Source organism: Tachypleus tridentatus, chromosome 13, assembly GCF_004210375.1.
Source record: "Tachypleus tridentatus isolate NWPU-2018 chromosome 13, ASM421037v1, whole genome shotgun sequence".
In the NCBI taxonomy this organism is placed as follows: domain Eukaryota; kingdom Metazoa; phylum Arthropoda; class Merostomata; order Xiphosura; family Limulidae; genus Tachypleus; species Tachypleus tridentatus.
The window spans coordinates 259234034-259259057 of NC_134837.1; the positions used below are offsets into that span (position 1 = coordinate 259234034).

Consider the following 25024-nt stretch of genomic DNA (forward strand, 5'->3'; position numbering starts at 1 on the left):
ATAAGATTAATATAAACTTAAAATGATGAGATCGCAGATTATTTTTATTCCTAAAACCCTTCTTTTATGAACATAAAATTGTGTTATATTCTAATAAATGGCACCCGGCATGGCAAGGTGATTAAGGCACTCGCCTCCTAATCTGAGGGTCGCGGGTTCGAATCCCTGTCGCCTCAAATATGCTCCCCCTTTCATTTATTGACGGTCATTCCCACTATTCGTTGATAAAAGAGTAGCCCAATAGTTGGTGGTGGGTGATGATAACTAGCTGCCTTCTCTCTAGCCTTACACTGCTAAATTAGGGGTAGCTAGCGCAGACAGCCCTCGTGTAGCTGTGCGTGAAATTTAAAACAAACTAATAAATGTTACAAACAAAATATACATTATTTTAATATTCATTACATTTAATGTTTCATCTCATGGCTTCTTGCTTAATGCAGTTTGATTCTACAAATAAATGTAATTCTGTATTTTTAGATAACGTAATCTAGTTTCTAAGCAACGTTATCAATAATCCAAATGGACTTTCAACTATCAGACACTTTTTATCTACTGGGTATTGACGAATCGCTTGTTCGATGGTTCTGGTTGGCATTCCTTTATAGTTTACCACGGGTTTTTAAGACTAATCTGTCTCACCTTTTTTAATGTTACACCTTTTAATAATTTATAGAAAGAGCAATTGGTTTCAGTGAATGTGTGTAGACGTTTACCTTAAACGTGTTAGTTAAATCAAAGATGGACACCCAGTCAAAACGACGTCTTATCCTATTGTCTCTGCTACTGCTGTGTGGGTTCCGACTTTCCTTGGCACAGTATTTCTTCAACTGTGCTGAAGACTATTGTGAAAAAAGAGTGAAGTGTGAAAAGATCACTTGTGATAAGGGAAGGATTGTGAAAAACGCCACAGAGTGCAGTTGCTGTCACAACTGTGTGAATCTATTAAGTAAGTATCCGAGAAATTCCGTGAAAAAAAAACAGTTTTACAAACGAAAAGACAGTATGAGTAAGTTACCTACCTTAAATACATGTTTAATCTAGCGACTTTGAAATTAAAATAAAAGACTCATTTTTATTTTGTCTTTGTGATTTGGAGAGAAAAAAAATGAAAACCGCATCTGAGGATGAATGTCATAAAGATTATCAAATAAAGCAAATCGAACCTAAGCTGTAAAATAACTTCACGTAAGAGTAGATAATACATGTATGTGATATAAATATTTATTTTATGATGTGTTGAAGATGTTCGCTGTTTAAAAGCTATTTAACTTTTTAATGTTACTGACGAAATTAATTAACGGCCAATCTGTGTGCCATTTTGCTGAAATGTGTTAATAATACTTTTCGCAATATCCTTCGCCCTAAATGAATAATAATGATAATACGTTACTAATACTTTATTTGTGTGTGTTTTTTTTCATGTGCTACATTTTACCTAAAATATACATTAAATAGCATAATAAGTTATTGATAAACCTTCATTTTATTGTTGTTTTTTTTACAAAAAACAGATAGTCATTCTTAAAAATTTGTTTTAAGTTAAGCTCAAAGTTACACAAAGGCTTAACTGTGTTCTACCACCACTAGTAATGAAACTCGATTTATAACATTATAAGTCCGCAGCCGCTATGGACCCATTTTTTTACAATAATGATTACCTTTCTTTATTTTGACGAACTCCGTTTTTTAATTTGTGTATCAACCAGAAGAGGGCGATAAATGCGAAACAGAGAGATCAGCTTCTATCCCTCGACTAGAATGTGGAGCTGGTCTTGTGTGTGATAACTCCTTGAAGAAATGCGTAAAAGGTAAGAAGCAGAAGTGAAGGTGTAAAAAATATAATTATTATCGGTTCTTGAAACTTATGTATAAACTTACGTACTTGTACTTAAGAGGAAATAAAAGTGTTTGATTGATTCAATCTGAACAACATATGAGACCAGCATAGTTTAGACATAACCATCTTTAATTAAGATATGTTGACTAGAGGGAAGACAGGGAGTCAACAACACTCGCCGCCCGTGTAATTATTCTTAATTAATTAGAGGAATTAACTGTCATATCCATAACACTTTTATAGCTGAACGTGTTCACCGTCATATCGAGGCTCGCATGTTTTACTTTTGAACTATTAGACCATATCTAACCCTACTAGTTATTATTTTCTCGAATACTTTATTGATAGTACAAATAGCATGTTTATCATTTTGTGTTTGTATAAATGTTGGTACGTTATTTAGCTGATTTCGTTGCGTCATTACGAATTGTCTTGTGAATAACAATATTTTGTTTCGAAATACACTAAGTAATATATCGCCCAAACTAGGTCGGGGATATAATATTGTCCTCAATTTAGGTTGCAAAAAAATACAATATCATTCACAAACTAACTTGTGAAAAGCAATATAGTTTCCAAACTAGGTTGTGAAAAGCCATGATGCTCGTAAAAAAATAATCTAGCAGTGCGTATCTGCACTTATGTTTTAACCGTTATAATTAAACAATGAAGTAATTATTGTCTTGGATTTTAATTATTTTCGTAACAGTTAGGACGTTTCGTAAAACCGATCATTTACTCTCTGGAAGAGTTAAGTTTGCTAGAAACTAAATCAAATATAACCAATGTAAAGCACATAGAGTGGAAAACTAAATCAAATATAACCAATGTAAAGCACATAGAGTGGAAAACTAAATCAAATATAACCAATGTAAAGCACATAGAGTGGAAAGTCAACCTTATTCAAAATAAGTCAGATGTAACTTATGTAACACATAATAGAAAGTGTTAACCTTACTGGAAAAGAAATCAGACGTAAATCATATAATACATATAGAATGAGAAACTGCCTTTACTAAATAACGAGACGTAACACATATGAAATGAAAAAAGTTGCCCTTGGTGGAAGATAAATCATATGTAACTAATGTATCCATATAGATTGTAAATACCCATAATAGATAATCAATCATACATAACTAATGTATCCGTATAGATTGGAAATACTTACCCATACTAGATAATAAATCATGTATAATTGGTGTAGTACATATAGAATAGAAAAAGTTGCCATTTTTAAACTAATAAGTCACATATAACTGATGTAACACATATGCGAGTGTACACGTTTCTCTTATTACATAATAAGTCAGACATAACTAGTGTAATACGTATAGATTGGAAGGAGTTCTCGTAGTTTCATTTTAATGAAAATTATTAATAAATGAACGTAAGTTATTATTCAGTTTTCATAGTTTCAGTTTAATGAAAATTATTAATGAACGAACATAGGTTTTAATTAAGTTTTCAGAGTTTCATTTCAATGCAAGTTATTAATAAATGAACATAAGTTGTTATTAAGTTTCATGGTTTCAGTTTAATGTCAATTATTAATAAGTGAACTTACGTTTTTTATTAGGTTTTCAATGCTTACCTTTAATGTCACTGATTAATAAATGAACATAAGTTATTATTACGTTTTCATAGTTTCAGTTTAATGAAAATTATTAATAAATGAACATAAGTTTTTATTAAGTTTTCAGTGTTTACCTTTAATGTCAATGATTAATAAATGAACATAAGTTTTTATTAAGTGTTAAGAGGCTCAGATTGTTTCAATAAATATAATTTCAAGAGAACAACTGATCGCAAACAAGTGAAACGTTTTCCTTCTGACCTCGGCATCAATATATAGCTAGCACAGAGTGTATGAAGAAGCAAGCTAATTTCGTTGCTTCAGGGTTTTCAACTGGTCCTCCACCCCCAAGCTGTGATCACTTTGGGGAATATGAGGCTGTCCAATGCAAGAGTGGACTCTTGTAAGTTCATTTTGTTCTAGTTTAGTGTTTTATTCAACTGATTGCTCAGTTTCTCAGTAACTGAAACAATGAAAAACAATTGGTTAAAATAACTTGAGCTCTTTTCACTTGCTTTTCTCAAATATCGCCAGGTGATTAAGGCACTCGACTCGTAATCTGAGGGTCGCGTGTTAGAATCCTCGTCACACCAAACATACTCGCTCTTTCAGCCTTGAGGGCATTATAATGTTACGGTCAATCCCACTATTCGTTGGTAAAAGAGTAGCCCAAGAGTTGGTGTATGTGTTGGTTTATTACAAGTATGTAATAAAACGAATAATTTAAACGTTTCGGAATCGTGAGTAATACAGAGGCACAAAACAAACACAGTGGTAATTACCTGAGAAATATGATATAATTTATCATGCATAATAAGCGAGGAATTTGAATACAAGTTTAAAAGGAATGAAGACGTATGAATGAGAGCGCCGACGATTAAGAAAACAAAGTCGGAATGAGGGTGGTAGCATTACAACACTTGGTGAAAACTTAAAGTGGGTCAATCCGCCCATTCCTACTTCGTATGCTTTTTGTCATTTGGTAGTTGTACAAACCTAATGTAGGATATATACAGTTAAATTTCTCTGTTATAAACTTTGATTCAACAACCACATATCGATACATATATGTAATCAAATTACGTTATTCCATGGAAATCCATGACATCAATAGGGAATAATGTCAAAGGGAAACAGGAAGCTACAATTGTCACATTTTGTTATGATTGACGTTATATATATATCAGTAAGCTTCAACAGTCACATCTTGTTATGATGAACGTTATGTCTATCAGGAAACTCCAATAGTCACATTTTGTTATGATGGACGTTATATCTATCAGGAAGTTCCAATAGTCACATTTTGTTATGATGGACGTTATATCTATCAGGAAGCTCCAATAGTCACATTTTGTTATGATGGACGTTATATCTATCAGGAAGCTCCAATAGTCACATTTTGTTATGATGGACGTTATGTCTATCAGGAAGCTCCAATAGTCACATTTTGTTATGATGGACGTTATGTCTATCAGGAAGCTCCAATAGTCACATCTTGTTATGATGGACGTTATATCTATCAGGAAGCTCCAATTGTCACATTTTGTTATGATGGACGTTATATATATATCAGTAAGCTCCAATAGTAACATTTTGTTATGATGGACGTTATATCTATCAGGAAGCTCCAATAGTCACATTTAGTTATGATGGACGTTATATCTATCAGGAAGCTCCAATTGTCACATTTTGTTATGATGGACGTTATGTCTATCAGGAAGTTCCAATAGTCACATTTTGTTATGATGGACGTTATATCTATCAGGAAGCTCCAATAGTAACATCTTGTTATGATTGACGTTATATCTATCAGGAAGTTCCAATAGTCACATTTTGTTATGATGGACGTTATGTCTATCAGGAAGTTCCAATAGTCACATTTTGTTATGATGGACGTTATGTTTATCAGGAAGCTCCAATAGTTACATCTTGTTATGATGGACGTTATATCTATCAGGAAGCTCCAATAGTAACATCTTGTTATGATGGACGTTATGTCTATCAGGAAGCTCCAATAGTAACATCTTGTTATGATGGACGTTATATCTATCAGGAAGCTCCAATAGTAACATCTTGTTATGATGGACGTTATATCTATCAGGAAGCTCCAATAGTAACATCTTGTTATGATGGACCTTATGTCTATCAGGAAGCTCCAATAGTTACATCTTGTTATGATGGACGTTATATCTATCAGGAAGCTCCAATAGTCACATTTTGTTATGATGAACGTTATATCTATCAGGAAGCTCCAATAGTAACATCTTGTTATGATGGACGTTATATCTATCAGGAAGCTCCAATAGTAACGTCTTGTTATGATGGACGTTATATCTATCAGGAAGCTCCAATAGTCACATTTTGTTATGATGGACGTTATATCTATCAGGAAGCTCCAATAGTCACATTTTGTTATGATGGACGTTATATCTATCAGGAAGCTCCAATAGTCACATTTTGTTATGATGGACGTTATATCTATCAGGAAGCTCCAATAGTCACATTTTGTTATGATGGACGTTATATCTCTCTGACTAGGAACTGGTGAGCAAACACAATACTATCAAAACCACTGATTTTTAAATATTTGGAATCTATTGAGTATTTAGAAAGGATTAGCTATTGATAAAACTCAATTCACGTCTATAATTGAATCAACAAAAGTAGGAGTGAAATGAATAATGGTCACTTACCCCTTAGTTGTAAAAAAAGTTATCTCACCCATTCCTACCTTGTTTCCATGCTTTTTGTGCTCAATTTCCTCCTTCTAATTTTTATATACCTTTTTTTACACTTGTCTTATAGCTTTTATACTATGTCTTGAAAGTGATTTGGCTCTAAACCTTTCCTCCTTATATCTTTTCTTAGTGTTAGTCTCAAGAGTGACTGGGCTCTAGACCCATCCTCGTCGTAACTTTTCTTAAAGAAACCTTTTGATATTTCCTGGCATTTGCTGATATCTTTGCTGTGATTCTACTGCCATTTAGCCAAGGTGGCAATCTTTACTCTGGCTGGATTAATAGCCAAGTCTTGTTTTGCATATTTTTAGCATTACAATCTTAGATCTGTTTTTAGCAATAATGCTTGCTTTACTGAAACTTTTCAAGGTTATTAACATAAGATTTTATCATCTTCTCTCGTTTTATTTCATTGAAATGTCACACCTAGTTTGAAAACAACACAAAATCACACAACTTATCATTCTTGTTTACATTCCAGAACACTCGATCAAAGCCGTGTCAGACTTCGGCAGTGGAGACTCACGTCTTAGGCACTTACTACTATAATATAGTTGGTTTGTCCAACACAGAAACCTCAACTCACACGTATAAAACTGAAAGTTTCATTTTCTAAAGTTAGATCATAGTTACAACCTAAATCTAGAAAATCTGCCTAGTCTAAGTTTTTCTTATCTAGCTCATACAACTGAAGGCTTATCACGTAACGCGTAAGCATGTGCAATTGTACACCTGCATGTCATATGAGGGCCGGTTATTACTTGGCAACTTACAGAGAGTGCACATAATCATAGACTATGACTACTGGTGTTTTGTTCGCTCGTTAAAAGTGCTGCAAAGAGTTATTGTTATTACTTATTATTACCAAAGTTATAAGTAAAAGTAAGAAAACATTTTAGTTAATTCGTGTATATTTAGATTTGGTTGAGGTGAAGGCAGGAGAGAACTATGTCTTTTTAACAACCTTAGTCAACCAATCAGCAAATATGTTTTTATGATTTTTTTTTACTCTACCGATTTTCTCAAGTATTTTCGTGACTTATTACTTTGCAATTGGTTTGTTTACTATTTAACAGTTCATGTTTGTTTTTGTTTGTTTGTTTTTCGCGCAAAGCTACTCGAGGGCTATCTGCGCTAGCCGTCCCTAATTTAGCAGTGTAAGTCTTGATAGATGGCAGCGGGTCATCACCACCCACCGCCAACTCCTGGGCTGCTCTTTTACCAACGAATAGTGGGATTGACAATAACTTTATAATGCTTCCACGGCTGAAAGGGTGAGTATGTTTGGTGTGATGGTGACTTGAACCAGCGACCCTCAAATTACGAGTCGAATGCCTTAACCACCTGAACATGCCTAGCCTGCCAGTTGTTTTTTTTATGTTCATGCCTATATATTAAAATTATCGTACTTTAAGGTGAGGTTTGACCAATATAGGAAGCCTTACAGGGCTTTTTAGTGTAGCTGTTTTGAGGATGAATTCTTTGTATGAAATAAATTTCTTTTCGAAGTGCTAGATAAGATGAGATAAATTTGTGGGCTCCATTTAGTAAGTAACATGCCTAATAAGAACGTCTAGGAAAGGAATATAGTTTTTAGTTTCGGTTTCACGAGTAAACTGTATAGGGGGTGCTGGAAGTTGAGATATCAAGAAATCTTTGGATATGATCAATATGGCGGAAAATAGCAGTATTTCCTTTGCTGAAATTTCTCATGAATCTCTGGGGTTCTCCTTCTAGTTGTAAAGTACAATGCGATGTACAAGCGCAAATAGCCCATTATGTAATTTTGTGTTAAAAACACAACAGCAACATTATTTAAAAAAATAATTAAATATTAAATCGCCATCTATGTACTGTTTTGAGAAACATTTATATTGAATATTATTTTTAATTGTAATCAAGTTGGCCCACTGTAGAGGTATGAAAAAGTGTAGAGCAATGTATTATCTAACTCTCTACATTTCTCACATTGACGTTGCGCGTCAAGTAACAGCTTCCGGATCTGATGTACTGGCAGAATGTCAAACGCCCTTCATCGTTCATTCTACGATATTTTGAAAAGTATAACAGATGAATACCGAGAACTGATAACAGTTGATATCATACGACGATTCAGTTCATATTGGTTACTTGAAGAGAAAATCCTATTTACCAAACGCAAAAAAAGTATGTACATTGAAATGTCTGTTTCCTGTTAAGCACAAAGCTACACATGAATATTAAAACCTCGATCTTCAGTTAGAAGCCTCAAGCTTACCGCTGAGTCACTAGGTGGTTTGTTTCGTTTGTCTTTTCGTTTTCTTTCCTGAAAGCTCGAAGCGTGAATAGCACCATCGCGTCTCGAACCCAGGATTCTGATCATTGCAGTAAGACACGTATCTCGATGTAAACATGTTTAATGATACAAATGAAAAGTTGTATCGTTTATTTTGTGTTATTATTATTTTACAGTTGTTACTGTGTTGATAAAAACGGAAAACAAATATTTGGAATAGCCCCAGATACTGAAAAGAAGAGCATGAAATGTGGTGAGTTATACATACTGTTTTATGATAAAATGTGGTGAGTTATACATACTGTTTTATGATAAAATGTGGTGAGTAATACATACTGTTTTATGATAAAATGTGGTGAGTTATACATACTGTTTTATGATAAAATGTGGTGAGTTATACATACTGTTTTATGATAAAATGTGGTGAGTTATACATACTGTTTTATGATAAAATGTGGTGAGTTATACATACTGTTTTATGATAAAATGTGGTGAGTGACACATACTGTTTTATGATAAAATGTGGTGAGTTATACATACTGTTTTATGATAAAATGTGGTGAGTTATACATACTGTTTTATGATAAAATGTGGTGAGTTATACATACTATTTCATGACAAAATGTGGTGAGTTACATATACTGTTACGTGATGAAATGTGGTGAGTTACATACACTGTTTTATAATGAAATGTGGTGAGTTACATATTCTGTTTCATGATTAAATGTGATGAGTTACGTGTGTTGTTTTATGATTAAATGTGATGAGTTACGTGTGCTGTTTTATGATTAAATGTGGTGAGTTACATATACTGTTACATGATAAAATGTGATGAGTTACATACACTGTTTTATGATAAAATGTAGTGAGTTACACATACTGTTTCATGATGAAATGTGGTGATTTACACATACTGTTTCATGATGAAATGTGGTGAGTTACCTTTACTATTTCTTATTTATCCAAGAAACAAAAATGTACGAAACATCTACCGTACAAAAAATATAACTTTTACATGAAAAGAACCAAACACGTATGAACAATACAACTAACAAACAATAATAATCAAACCAACAAAACGAAGTAATATTATTTACAAAATGATAATCAAGCAAGTACAAACAGTATGTCTGTAGAACAAGAATCAAGCTAGTACAAACAGTATGTCTGTAGAACAAGAATCACGCTAGTACAAACAATATGTCTGTAGAACAAGAATCACGCTAGTACAAACAGTATGTCTGTAGAACAAGAATCACGCTAGTACAAACAGTATGTCTGTGGGATAAGAATCACGCTAGTACAAACAGTATGTCTGTAGAACAAGAATCACGCTAGTACAAACAGTATGTCTGTAGAACAAGAATCAAGCTAGTACAAACAGTATGTCTGTAGAACAAGAATCACGCTAGTACAAACAGTATGTCTGTAGAACAAGAATCACGCTAGTACAAACAGTATGTCTGTAGAACAAGAATCACGCTAGTACAAACAGTATGTCTGTAGAACAAGAATCACGCTAGTACAAACAGTATGTCTGTAGGACAAGAATCACGCTAGTACAAACAGTATGTCTGTAGGACAAGAATCACGCTAGTACAAACAATATGTCTCTAGGACAAGAATCAAGCAAGTACAAACAGTATGTCTGTGGGATAAGAATCAAGTTAGTACAAACAGTATGTCTGTAGGACAAGAATCACGCTAGTACAAACAATATGTCTGTAGGACAAGAATCACGCTAGTACAAACAGTATGTCAATAAAATAAGAATCAAGGTCGTACAAACAGTATGTCTGTGGAATAAGAATCAAGCTAGTACAAACAGTGTGTCTGTACAATAAGAATTGAGCTAGTACAAACAGTGTGTCTGTAGAATAAGAATCAAGCTGGTACAAACAGTATGTCTATAAAATAAGAATCAAGCAAGTACAAACACTATGTCTATAGAATAAGAATCAAGCTGGTACAAACAGTATGTCTATAGAATAAGAATCAAGCTAGTACAAACACTATGTCTGTAAAATAAGAATCAAGCTAGTACAAACTATATAGTTATAGAATAAGAATCAAGCTAGTACAAACAGTATGTCTATAAAATGAGAATCAAGATAGTAAAAACAGTATGTCTAAACATTAATAATCAAACTCGTAAAGAGAGTACGTCTATAGAATAATAATCGCAGAAGTACAAATAATTAAAAGTCTACACGACTGTAATCAAACAAGCACTTGGGGTAAACATATACACAGTATTAAACACCTGCAGATCTCTGATATAGCACACATACCAAGAACCATAATAATATCGTTACTTGAGAACTCTTATTTCGAGACTGTAAAATAAACATCTTAACGATCACACAGAAAGTCTTTCATGAGGATGGTCCTATTTCAATGAGGAGAAGACTGGGACAGTAAAAACAAAAATACATAAGAAGATAGTAACGTGATAACTGGAAGTTGAATGAGGCAGATCTGATTTCGAACTTTTTGGAATATCTAGAAGAAACTTGGTGTTCTTAAAATAACTCAAATGGTGTTGTTAGAAAATAAGGGATGAGTTCTAGTAAACAATCTCTTCATTCTGAAATCATTCGAATTCCCTGGAACACGTGTTAGTTATCCATTTCCTGAATACTGTCTTACTGAGACTATTTAGAACAGCCACATATCTCAAACACCAGATCGTTGAACAAGGTTGTCAAGGAAACAGGAAATTCTGATATCTTCACATAAGATAGTCAATATTACAATGTGATATTCACATACAGTATATTCAGTTACACAATGTGACACTAACGTATGTTCAGTAAAATATTCTGGTGTTTACATACAGTATATTCAGTAACACAATGTGTCACTAACGTATGTTCAGTAAAATATTCTGGTGTTTACATACAGTATATTCAGTAACACAATGTGTCACTAACGTATGTTCAGTAAAATATTCTGGTGTTTACATACAGTATATTTAGTAACACAATATGAAGTATATTCAATAACACATTCTGGTTGTTACATGCAATGCATTCAATAACATTCTGATGTGTACATACAGTATATTCAGTAACACATTCTGGTGTTTACATACAATATATTCAGTAACACATTCTTATGTTTACATACACTATATTCAGTTACACAATATGATGTGTACATACAGTATATGTATGTATTTTCAGTAACACATTCTAATGTTTATTCTATATTTGTGTCGTGCATAAGAATTTCTCTTTTCGTTAATTAATTTATTTATTCTTGTCCATTTCAATAAGAAACTAAATTCGCTAAAATCCATGTTTAAATGTGAATGACATATAAAACATTTGGTCAACAATCTTAAGATAAATTTTGTAAAAAAATTTGAAGCGACCTTTAGAAATATCTAGTCTTTGTTAAGCCTGTTTTTTGTTTCTAAATCAGACAGACAAAATCTATTTCTGTATTTTATTTCTAAGATAAAAATATCAATGTTTACGTTTTATGTTACTGAGTAATGAAATTATCTGGAGTTCTCAGTGACGGCGCCGGGGGGCTTAGGGGGCTTGAGCTCCCCACAAATGAGCCAAGCCCCCTTCAGCCCCCAATATTGTTACCTACAGATATTCATAAAATATGGAAAACACAATCGTCGTTGTTGCTTAACAATTAACATCAAAGAGACATAGATCTGTAGAACTCAACGTATTCATTAAGACAGAAGTATGTGTCATGCATCCCATAGCAAAGTACTGAATGCACTGAAACTCATGCGCTGTATTGCCGCTCCCTGTGTAATGCCATTCTATCTTGAACTTTGACGAAGATTAGACAACCACGTTGATTTCAAGTTACAACAGATCATCAGGGATTTTACTTGATAAACCAAAGGTTTCACAGGTATTTACCCATTAATTTCATTTATTTTTTATTGAAAAGTAAAACATAGCATGCATGTATAAGTGTATTGTGTATAGGTCAAAACTATGAAGCATTTAGCCGGTGTTGTGTCCTCTGTGAGATCATTTTGCATTGTGTATCAGCCATCCAAAATTGTACTGATGATTGTGGCATACACTTAAAATTGTGACCTACAATCCAATTAATGTTATACTTATGATTAGATAATAAATAACCTTACATGTTAACTGACCAAATAATATTTCTAAACAATTCTAGAATGAATTTTGAAATTGTCATTGGGCTATATAGAAGTGCCTAATTTAATATAATATAGTAGTTACATTACTGTAACACGTGCTTGTCACACTTATGATAATAAGAACAATATCACAATCACTAACATGATGAAAGACAGTTAGCCTGATAGTGACCTTACTTTTCCTCAGTGTGTATTACCTTCACATGGGATATTTCGCTTCTGCTATGTAAACTATGTCTTTATGTTATATTTCTTTTGATTTGTAGCTTTACTCTTAATGGTATATTAAATGTTCAATCTAAGCTAATCTTGATTTTCTTTATTATTATGTATTACCTTGGGTGTAATTTAGGTGAGCTTCCTCTTTTACATATACGTATATTTTCATAAACAGATTATTTCTAATTTGTAATAATGAATTATTAATCAGAGTATGAGTTTCCAATGAAAACTGCATTGAAAACGCAGTTCAAAATAGCACACCTTTCTGAAATGTACCTTGGTATTTACATTATTATAATTTACCATCTATACTTCATATTGATGGCACTTTGGGAAGCCCCTCCACAGTTTCCCCTAGCCCCCCAACGAAAATATCCTGGCGCCGATACTGGGAGTTCTCCTGGGAGAAGAACTGAGATTATGTGTACTTAATAGTACTTTTACATTAAGTAGTGTTAGTACTTAAAAAGTACTATTTATTTCTTCCTTGTTCTTGATGACGGGAAACCCACTTGAAATGACAGTGTATCTCAGAATGAATGGTATGGGTATTAACACTTTTATTGATAAGGAGAGAACAACGTTTCGACCTTTCTTTGTTAACCTGAAGATGACCTAGGAAGGTCAAAACGTTGTTCTCTTTTTATCAATAAAAGTGCTATTACTCATACCAGCCGTTCTAAACTTTCTTCCTGTCACGTTAACGTGACAGTCCATTTTGAAATTTAGGAGTTTCAGGACAATATTTACTAGGACCTCGTTTCAGTTGAAACGTTTAAACAGGTTGTTCATAATATCTGTATTTTCCTCATATCTATTGTAAAAGTCGTTTTAAATTAACTTTACAAAGTATGCACTTCTACCATACCATCCATAAGGTCGTCTGATTAACTTTGGAATCTTTTAAATATTTTCGAGACAGATTGTTCCAGAGCTGTCACCTCCTTTGGGAAGCCGTTGGAACCTACCGAACTCCCTCGATGTAAATCCAATGGTAATTATGAAGCTATACAGAAAACGAGACGCTACTGGTTTTGTGTGGATGAAAATGGCCAATTAGAAGAGAGTCCAATCTTTCTGAACCGTACTCTATCTACCTTGCCGTGTTGTAAGTTATCATACATAAGTAAGGTCGTTTTTTTGTAGTTAAAAACAAAGAAAGAAAACTGGCTTCCGTTTCTTATCGCTTTGATTAATAAAAAAAACCCATAAAAATAACAGAATATTTTTATCGGTAGCATTCAAAGAATAGATATGTATTTAATTATTTGGAGCACCGTACTTCTGAGAGGACCCGGCATGGTTAGATGGGTTAAGGCGTTCGACTGAGAGTCGTGGGTTCGAATCGCCGTAGCACCAAACAGCCGTGGGGCGTTATAATGTTACGGTCAATCTCACTATTTGTTGGTAAAAGAGTAGTCCAAGAGTTGGTAGTAGGTGGTGATGACTAGCTGCCTTCCTTCTAGTCTTACACCACTAAATTAGGGACGGCTAGCGCAGATAGCCCTTGAGTAGCTTTGCGCGAAATTCAAAACAAACAAAGAAACTTAAACCAAGGAGCCGTTATTAAAATTGGTTATTTTCAAGGATGTTTGGTATCCATTGTAAACATAGTTTTTTACCTTGTTTTTAATTTACGATTTAACCAAATTCCCCTGCTATACAAGCACTCATGTTGTAGGGGTGTCTTAACTGTTGGTAGTTGTCTAACTCCAAAGGGTAAGTTGATATGGCTAAGTTGCTATAACGTGTGTGTGTTGTTCTTATTGCAAAGCCACATGGGGCTATCTGCTGAGTCCACAGAAGAGAATCAAACCCCTGATGTTAGCGTTGTAAATCCGTAAACTTACCGCTGTACGAGCAGGGAAGGGACTGCTAATTTAGAGAATATTTCAGTGAAAACAAAAACTTGTAATACTTAACAGGTGGTTAATTGAAAATTTCACTCCAAATATAACATTGGTCATATGCATGTTCTATTTATAACATGTGGTTACAGGATGAATGGGAAAAACTCACGAAGGGACAGAATTTTTTTTCTTAGAAAACAAATTTATATAGAAATACATAAAAAAAATTATCTGATGACTGTGGAAGACTGAAAATTCAAACATGCTTACAGCATTATGTCGAAAATTAATCGAAAAAACATCCGGTACCGACAAGACCTTTTAATTAACACCAGCACTCTTTAGGTCGGCTGAGATAAACCGATAAAGTGTTGGATTAGTATGATATTTATATTAGTAAATTACTTGATTAAGTTTGTGAAACGTACTTATTTATTCTACAAGACATCAAAATTAAGGTAAGAATTTTCTAGACTTAATGCTCCTTAGAAATAAAACTTTATTAAATCCTTCCTAGACATGTCTCGTGACTAATGGAAACCCTTTAACGGTCCAGCAGTATCTTTCATTATTATTCTCAAATTGACATATGCGTTCTGATAGCGTTACTACAGTAGTTGTTTGTTGTAGTTTCCTTGGCACTCTGATGGCTTTGAAAAGTCAATGATTATTAAATTGTGCACATTCGTTTTGTTTTACTATTAATTCGATTTTAAGTTCATGATATTTTTTCTCATTTGTCAGTCTGTGTATGTTTTATTAAGCACCGAATTACACAATAAGCTATTTATTTGTGCTGTGCCCACCACGAATATTGAAATCTGTTTTTTGGCACAATTAAGTCCTGAAATTTACCACTGCGCTACTGGGGGACGCTCTTGTTTGTTAAAACATTTCCGTGTTCCGGGAAGATACCATTTAAAATGTTCTATAGACGACGTCAAAACTCTCGTTTGAGATTGTTTATTCAAATATAATACTCAGAATATTACATTTCACGTTCCTATGTTCTATACTGGAACTGAAATCGTTAATATATATATGATGAAGCTTCATCAATGTAAATATTCACTGAAAGTCTTATTGATGTTATTGTAAGCCGTGATTTAATTATTATTTTATAACTTCAGTTCATGTTGTTATGCGGAAATAAACCCAATGTCGTACATAAGTGTGTATTCTCTAACGTTTTCAGATGATGATAAAATACACAGAAACTACCAACTTCTGCCACCTTGTTACGAGGACCGGAACACTCTCATTAAGGAAATAAGGAATCGCGAGAGCCAGGGCTTTACAGTAGTTGGGATAGATCTCCCCACGTGTGACCCCGACGGGACCTACGCACCGAAACAGTCTCGTGACAACAAGTGAGAAATATTTTTATCTAACCATCATCATTATGACGGTGAGTTTTTCTTAAATTATAACCAATGTTAAATATGGTCGGTAAGGAAATTCAAGGATGAGGTCCACAGCAGGTGTTTGGAGGAAGAACTCTTCCTGGTGACAACCACTTTGCACATTATTTTGAACCTGTTTCTTGGTAAGTAGTAGTGTGTGGAAATTGTGGGAACTGATTAAAAGCCAAATATCCAGAAGATAGGGACAAATGTGACTCTGTGTATCAAACAGTGCGAGTGACATTAAAGTGTATCTGATTTAGTGTAGCATTAAAAGTTTATTTAAAATATAATAATATTCAGAACATTTTGACAAGGAATTTGTAAAACGTCGGTGCATGTTTGCAAAAATATCTGTAAAAAAATTTAACTTTATAATTCCAACCGCGTCAGTGGATCCGATCTTCCTACGTTAGAAACGAAAGCGTGTCTATGGGTTTGAAGCAGCTAAGCCTAATTCTGCACTCGCTCAAACATCATAAAAATTATTCGAAATTACTTTACACAATTCATGTAAAACCATCTATATAACGAAACATAACAAGGTCGAATGTGGTTTATTATCTAACGCGTCCTTCACTTTTTGTTGTTGTTTTTAAATACCTTTTCACGTGTACCACCACATTCTATATAGTATTTTTTTCCTTTGATAAAGCGGAAATTGAAAGCAGGTGGAACTCAGATTCGTGATTAATTTAATTCGCGAATAGTTCAGCAACATGGTCAGGCGTGATCTTTTCGTTAGCGAGCTCGGGCTCTGAACTTGAAGATTCAATGTTCGCGTTTCGTTGCCGCAATAAAATGATCCACATTTTTAGGGTTGTGAGAATTCTTACAACAGTGGCAATCAAATGTTGCTATTCTGTCAGATTCGAGTAGCCCAGGAACTGGCAATAGCCAGTAGGCTTTGTTGACCACCTGCCTTTCCCTTTAGTTTACCAACTCAAAATGAACGGCTAGTTGAAACATACAGAGTGTAGTCTTCTGCAAAATTCCAAGACAAACTAAATACAAAAAATAGGACTACAACGTTTCGAATGACGTCCCCCACAGTTTCTATTTAATCCAATTTTTTTTAATTTCACAGGAAGAAGTGTCAAGTTTAAAAGTTTCCGTATTTACATCACTTATAATCGACATTTAAAGAAACAAATAAAGAAATAAGCACATTCGAAAGTTTACACATCCAGAAACTTACCACATTCACTGGCCCGGCATGGCAAAGTGTGTTAAGGCGTTCGACTCATAATCCCAGAGTCGCGGGTTCGAATACCGATCGTACCAAACATTCTCGCCCTTTCAGCCGTGGGGGTGTTATAATGTTTCAGTCAATTCCACTATTCGTTGGTAAAAGAGTAGTCCAAGAGTTGGTGGTGGGTGGTGATGACTAGTTGCCTTCCCTCTACTCTTACACTTTTAAATTAGGGACGGTTAGCGCAGATAGCCCTCGTGTAGCTTTGTGCGAAATTCATAAAAACAAAGAAACATATTCGCTAGCATTTCACTGCGTATTTCATCTTTTCTTTCTAGTTTTATTTACCATCACATTTTGTATATGTCATTAGAATTTTTGCACAAGCTAATTTTGAGCTAATATACTAAAAGGAAGACAGATTGTCAGCGACACCTACCACCAACTTTTGGACTATTCTTATCCAAAGGAAGAATGGGAGTCGATCGTTATACTTAACGTCCACGATCCCCGTATGAAGGGAAGGTTTTACAGTAAGGGGACGCTAACCACGTACCAACAAATTCACAGCCCGGATATTCACTACGTTCGGCCTTTACTGTAATCAATTTACATCACCCTAGTTTAATCTATAAAGCTTTATTATCCACTGCTAAAATAATAACCGCTAGGTAGCGGGAATAATATCTTCACACATAGACAATTTATAGGATTGTGGAATATGATATTATAAATAATTTTATAGAATGTTCCATTTTCGTGCTTTTATGATGAAATTTTCAAAAACGTGATTTTGTTACATATATTATAGGAATTTTTTCAGATATGTTCACCATTAATGAAAATATTTTTACGGCATATGCTTAGCATTCCTAACGTGTTTTTTGTTTTTTTCTATTACTGCTTCTGCGCGTGTAGCTGAGGTTATTATTTTCAGATAATGTTAATTTATTCACGTATGTTGTTTCTTCTTACATAGTAAAAATGTGTTAGAAAAGTTAGTTCCTGTTATTAAAAGGATTACTTTATTTATCTAATGGGTGCAGTGGCATCTTAAACTCCTAATTTTCTGTGGTTTGTCTTCTAAATTTGCCATTTTTATCTTTTAACGCAGGAGTTATTGTGTCGATAAAGGCGGTAAAATAATTAATAACACTACCGTTTCCCGCTACTCGGAAGAAGCCAAGGAGATGTTTTGTAGTAAGTACTTGTGATTTTAGTGTGACTCGTGTTTGAGAATTTTTCACTGCTTGGAACACATGAATCTTCTATCTACTCCCTCTGTCGTTTTGGAATTTATACCAACACACCCCAAGAAATTTAGTCTTTTTAAAATGCCTCTAAATTTATCAATTTCGAATAAGTAACAAATATTAAAACAATAGTCCAATTTTTATTTTTCTTAAAAGAACGTTTGCACAAGTAGAATCGTTCATGTTAAACGTGTGGCTTGCTAAAGAGTTAGGCTAACGTATATTTGACTTCAGGTTGTGTTTATTTTGATTTTCATAGCCTTAGCATGAGTGCTTTTATTATTAGCCTTTTACTGATAAACCATTTTAACCCTAGAATTTTCCGATATATGGTTACGTTTTCAGTCAGTAGTTTTTAAACCCACATTCCAAAACCACTTGTGCACTATTTGATAAATTATTTAGGCAGAGTATTCATGATGAAACTTTGTAGAATGTATGTAAGTGTTGACTTGAAGACGAAAGGCGGAAGATTTTCGAAACGTCGTCCTCTGCACGTGTGTCTCCACAACAGGTAGTTGCCATCCATTCTACAAAGTTTCATCATTTGTGCACTAAATATTTCGCTGAATTTTAACTTACTGGGTTTTAGGATCTCATGTGAGTCACACAAAAACAAAAGTAAAGATACAGTTAATATTTCAGTAATTCCACTAGTTATTGCTTGGGTCACCTGTATTATACACAGAAGATAAATGTCTTTACCCACATGTTTTAGCCGTTTTTTCTGGTTGTTGTTGTTGATTTTGTTTCTTACACTGAGTGTTGTAAACCATATTTGAAAACAAATATAGCAAATTTAGTGTTTTAACAAAAACTATTCTATTCAGATCTTTTAATATCCACAATACCCCTCCGTGGGTCAGCAACAAGTTTATGGACTACCTAGACTAAAGTTATGTTGTTGATTCTCCAAAGTGGATAGAATTCAAACAGCTTACTGTGTGGTTTGGAGCTGAAACAAATCTTTTGACAAACACGCATATATAATCTCTGTAAAAACCACAGTTCTAGGCAAGAAGTACATAAAGGAAAATAAAGTGAAATTTGATATAATAGACGAAATACTCGGGAAAATCTTGTATTTGACTTATTAAAAATCGACAGAAATATTAGAAATAATATTTTTGAACAATGTAAGCGGGCCGTTTTTTTAACACACCCATCAACAAAAATACATTGTTTTAGAGTAAACCCACAATGGGGTATTTGCTGTGTGCACTTCGGGGAATCGAAGTCGGGAGTTTTGCGTTTTAAGTTCGTAAACATACCACTGTCTGAAGGGGTGAAGCAAATATCGTGATTTTATCAGTTCTGGAAGTTTGTTAATCATAAAAACGAGAATACAAAGCTTATAGACCATTTTTATTTATTTATTTTCCAAATATTGGTAAGATGAATATCTTGTTATAGAAATGTGTAAACATGAGTCATTTATGATACCTATAATGACTTTTGAGTAGTATCATTTAAGTTAAATATTTTTATTTATAATCATACTACAAAATGACAAAATATTTGTAAAGTCCATGAAGTATTGAAGCCTATTTGATGAAAATGGATTTGTAGTGTTTTCTCTCTATGCAGTAAGCTCAGATTTACAGCACAATTAGCTTGAACTTACGTTTTCTTCTGTGTAATAGGCTTGATTTTGAAATACGACCTTCGTAATAGTGCTTGCCCATACAGTATGAGATTAGCACACGTTGGAATATTTAAATACCAAAATTAGTAAAGCCCAACGGCGAACATTAAATACAGCAGTACTGTCAAAGATAAATAAATAACGCCATATTTCTGTCACTTCGTTACTCATAAAAACCTCCGATAAACAATATAGTCCAGTATTCTTTACCCTTTAAAACTTAGTCTACTTGAGAATGATCTCATCAGTGATGCAAATTTTGTACCTGTTCCAAAAATATTCTTCCTTAATGTAAAAGGCGTAACTTGTAATCGGTATACTCAAAATGAAAATATTAGACTGTACTTGTGTTTCGGTAAGCCTTGCGCCTCTTGAAAACTTACGATAGACATATCGTAGCTTTGTTTTGGTTGGCCTACGATTTAGAAATCATTTTGTAATAAAAGCAAATCAAACCTGTACCTTCATTAACATAATTTTACTTTATAGACTGTGTGAGGGTGAAATTACTACTGAAGAACAAGAGTCAAACGAGTGGCCTCCAGGACATATTTTCTGAGTATCGCTGCGACAAGAACGGGAACTATTTACCGATGCAGTGTACGCCACATGTGTGTTATTGCGTCGATTCCGTCACAGGTTTCCAAATAGAGAAGACCGTGTTACCAGTAAATAAAAATGACTTGTCGTGTTGGAAACCTGAATATGAAACATAATTGTTCTTTAAGTGCAGGAACAGCTGTCTGTTCATCAGTTTTTGTAATTACTAGTTTCAAAAATTCTGCAGATAATTTAAATGAATTCTTCTATCAACAACGTATTTTAAACTGAGAAATTCCATTAACGAAGAATTTTTCTGAGCACGTGAATGAAAAGAAAACTAAAGTAAAACGAACATTAAAATGTAATGTTCACTATTTCTCAAAAATAAAATATTTTAATCTATACCTACAAATATATTAGTAAGAACTGTGTCCCTTTTTATGGTAATTGTAGATGCAAAACTCTTATGGTTAATTTAACATTACTACAGATTTTTAAAATTAAAAATCCATAATTTTCTCTTGGATTTAAGTAAACACAAAATAAACTGGGAGAAAACTAGAATCATCGAGTCAGACAAATTCTGGAAGACAAGAAAAATCAAAGAATCATTTTATATTAACACTATTAAACGTTTGGCTCCAATCTTCTATTACAACATCTAATAGAAATCATGATTCTTTCAATAATAACAGGTTATTACCCCGACACTTGGAAAAAAGCCATTATCACCACGATTCCAAAGAAACAAACAAACAGGACAAATCCTGACAACTTCCGTCCCATCAGCCTGTTGTCTTGGCAAACTGATGGAGAAAATAATATAAAATCGCCTCCTTCGTTTCTGTGAAATAAATAACATCCTACCCGAATCTCAAAATGTTTCCAGAAAAAAAACAACAACAGACAAACAATAGATCACTTCACACGACTCACTGAATCAGTTTACAAAGCATTCAATAACAATCAGGTAACCGTAGGCGTATTTTTAGATGTTAAAAAAGTATTTCACAGTGTTTGGCATAACACCATTAAGTATAGATTAACTCATTTGAAAATAAATCACACTGTTATCACATGGATATCAAACTTTTTAACAGATAGAACAGTTTAAACAAGAGTCAACGAAACGTTATCAAAATATTTCAAAATAGCTACAGGAGTGCCCCAAGGATCCGCCCTCTCGTCACTCATGTACATTGTTTTTGTTAGTGATATATCTTTTTCTAGTCTAACGTACACTTAAAATTCACAATTGCTATCTAGAGCATTTCCAGAAACCCATTAATGGCCATGTCTAGCGTTCAAGAATCACTAAACAATGTCTCGAACTGGAGCAACAAGTGAAGAGTGGTTTTAAATCAAACAAAACCGCAAGCAATCACTTTTTATAGGAAATTAAAAAGGCAAAGATAAACTAGAAAAAGTAAATATATAATTCGGCAATACGCCTATCAACATGAGCAAGCACATCACATTCCTTGGCATCACTTTCGACTCCAGATTAACATGGAAGAAACAACATACATGTGTCCATCAAAAAGCGCATTTCACATTTGATGACCATATCTACCAAACACTCCATCTGCTCACAAGAAACCATCATCCAAATATACAAGACTTACATCTGTCCGTTAATAGAATATAGATGTCAAGTCATATGTAATATGTCTAATAACATACTACAGAAGATCCAAATACAACAAAACAAAGTATTAACAGCAAACCGACTACCATCATACACACCTGTTAACTACGTATACAAAATCAGTAACCTACCAACTGTTAGAAACAGGCTCACAGAAACAAACTGCATTATTATGTAAATTAGCCAGTGCACCTACAAAATACATTTCACCATATAACATATTTCAACAATCACAAATCACTCAACAAAATACATAATCACAGATAAAGTAAATTCATGTTTATATTTATGTGTATTTCCTTTCAGATTCGGGCACAGGACAGGTAAAACTTTGGCGCCTGTCCTGTGAAAGTGGGTTTTCTCGGGGCGCTCCCGTTTTCCCCCACATCCAAATTTCAGGCATTGGATCTTTAGATCCCAGCCAAGGCGGTATTTTTGCCCAGCCCTGAATCGGGCCTGGTTTACTTTTCTTGTGTCGCCTTTGTCTCGCCCCCCTTTTCTCACCCATCATTTTTATGGTGCCCCACCGCACTTCATCACCTTAAATAAGTAAAATACAGGTGAATTCCCAAGTGAAATTAAATAATCTTTCATGTGAGGGGACGAAGAGGAACCACAACGTTTCTTACCACCCCTGTTGGGGAGAGAATTCTTCAGACTTCTCTCGCTCTAAACTAAACCCCTGCCAAGTTCGTTTGCGTTTTCACACACGTTTGAGTTGATATCTCATCGGCTTTTCGGATTGCGGGCTCCGGCCTGGCCTACTTCCCCTGTGCCGCCTTTGTCTCGCCTCCCTTTCTCACCCATCATTTTCATACTGCCCCATTTTACTTCATCACCTTAAACAAGTTAAATCAAATTACAAGAAAACTTCCACGTAAAATTAAGTAATATTTCATGTGAGGGGACGAAGAGGAACCACAACGTTCCTTACCACCCCTGTTGGGGAGAGAATTCCTCAGACTTGTCTCTCTCTAAACTAAACCCCTGTCAAGTTCGTTTCTTTTCGCACACTTTGACCTGAAAACGAAAGGCGGAAGATTTTCAAAACATTGTCTTCTACACTTGTCTCTCCAGAAGAGGCATGTCGTCCATTCTACAAAGTTTCATCATGAATACTCTGCCTACACAAAGAATAACAAAAAGATAGGTATGTTTACAAGTTGAGTGTCTTGTCTCCAACGTTGTTTACCAGCTTACCTGTAACATATGATATTATATTTATCATATATAGAAGAAACCAGAAGAACTTTATACAAAATTATCGGAAAACATATCGACTCTCTTTATGAACAAGTAAGCCCGGCATAGCCAGATGGTCATGGCGTATAACTCTCAGTCTGAAGGTCACGGGTTCGAATCCTCGTCCCACCAAACATACTTGCAGTTTCAACCGTGGGGCGTTATAAAGTGACAATTAATCTCACTATTCGTTCTTCAAGCCCGTTCCCTTGGCTGTGATTTCGCTGAATAGTAGATAAGGACGGTGGGAATCTCGTCAATCCATTCATGCTCATTACTAGTTAGATGGCATTTGGCTACCTTAAGAGAGTCATAGTGGGCAATGAGTGGTGATGACTAGCTGCCTTCCCTCTAGTCTTACACTGCTAACTTAGGGGCGGCTAGCGCAGGTAGCCCTCGTGTAGCTTTGTGCGAAATTCAAAAACAAACAAAACAATTGTAAACAACAAGCTGAAAGAAACATAGTTGTAAACCATTTTGTAACTAATGGACAGACAGCAGCTGACTTGAAACCACCGTTCTCTGAACAAGTCTTCACCAAGTACACTGACAGAGATTTTTAAATAGTCTTTTCTCAATGAATAACTCCAACCACAAATAAACAGGACAAAAGATGGCGGCTATAGTTTGTATTAATTATTTTGTTCTATCCTTTTGTTATTCGAGTTTATAATTTTGATAGTACTTCTGTTTACTACACATAATAGTTAATTATTTCAACCGTAAACTTTATTACTCAATACGTCTAAAGCATGCTGCACAAATGTACGTTATAAATTCAATTATAATTTATTATTTTAAACCATTTGAAACTTTGTACTGTCAGTTTCGGTTCGTGTTTTAGTAGAACTCCTGAAGAAGGAGTAGAGCGAAACGTCGAATGTCTTATTAAATAAAAACAACATTTTGGTGTTGCAAGGTTGTTTATTTTTAGTATATTTTAAATACACTAATAGGCACGAGATGAACAAAATAATGAGTTTTTATATCTGCACATAAAAACAACAAGCACTTCCTAGTAAAAATATGATTAGTCAAAACTGTTTTAACAAGTGACTTATAGATAGCTCCTGTGATCCATTTATAACCACATTTCAAACTAACAACGTATATTTGAAAAAATGAGTTTACAATGACGTTCAGTCCACTAGTGTTTTCATCTGGTACAATGCTTGGCTCTGTATTGTATTCTAGACAATTCACCGTCTATAAGAAAGGTTTTTTTTTTTTAAACAAACACTGAACAGTTAGTCTTTCCTATCTGAATGACACCTTACGCCCACATAGGCTGAAGGGTTTAGGTGTAGCCATAACTAATTTTGTACAACTGAACATGCAGATAATCGGTACCACCCGCCTCAACGAGGGCTTGGACCTAATAACAGGATTGGCTGGCATTCTCATAACGTATTCACATTTTAGCAACATCGTTAACTTTGGTCTTTACAAACCACAG

At 34.3% G+C, this 25024-nt stretch overlaps 1 protein-coding gene across 2 annotated transcripts; it reads left to right on the forward strand.

Annotated features, from left to right (window-relative positions):
- The first annotated feature begins 555 nt into the window (after positions 1-555).
- LOC143237887 (uncharacterized) lies at positions 556-21090 on the forward strand. 2 transcript variants are annotated; one of them, XM_076477601.1, is made up of 8 exons: positions 556-1006; positions 1707-1808; positions 3693-3816; positions 8603-8679; positions 13715-13900; positions 15838-16012; positions 18352-18437; positions 20625-21090. In XM_076477601.1, the coding sequence occupies exons 1-8, from the start codon at positions 739-741 to the stop codon at positions 20849-20851; spliced, it is 1245 nt and encodes a 414-aa protein (XP_076333716.1). In that variant the 5' UTR covers positions 556-738; the 3' UTR covers positions 20852-21090. The 2 variants fall into 2 exon arrangements, with proteins under 2 accessions (XP_076333716.1, XP_076333717.1); XM_076477602.1 differs by having other exon boundaries at positions 557-946.
- Positions 21091-25024: the final 3934 nt, after the last annotated feature.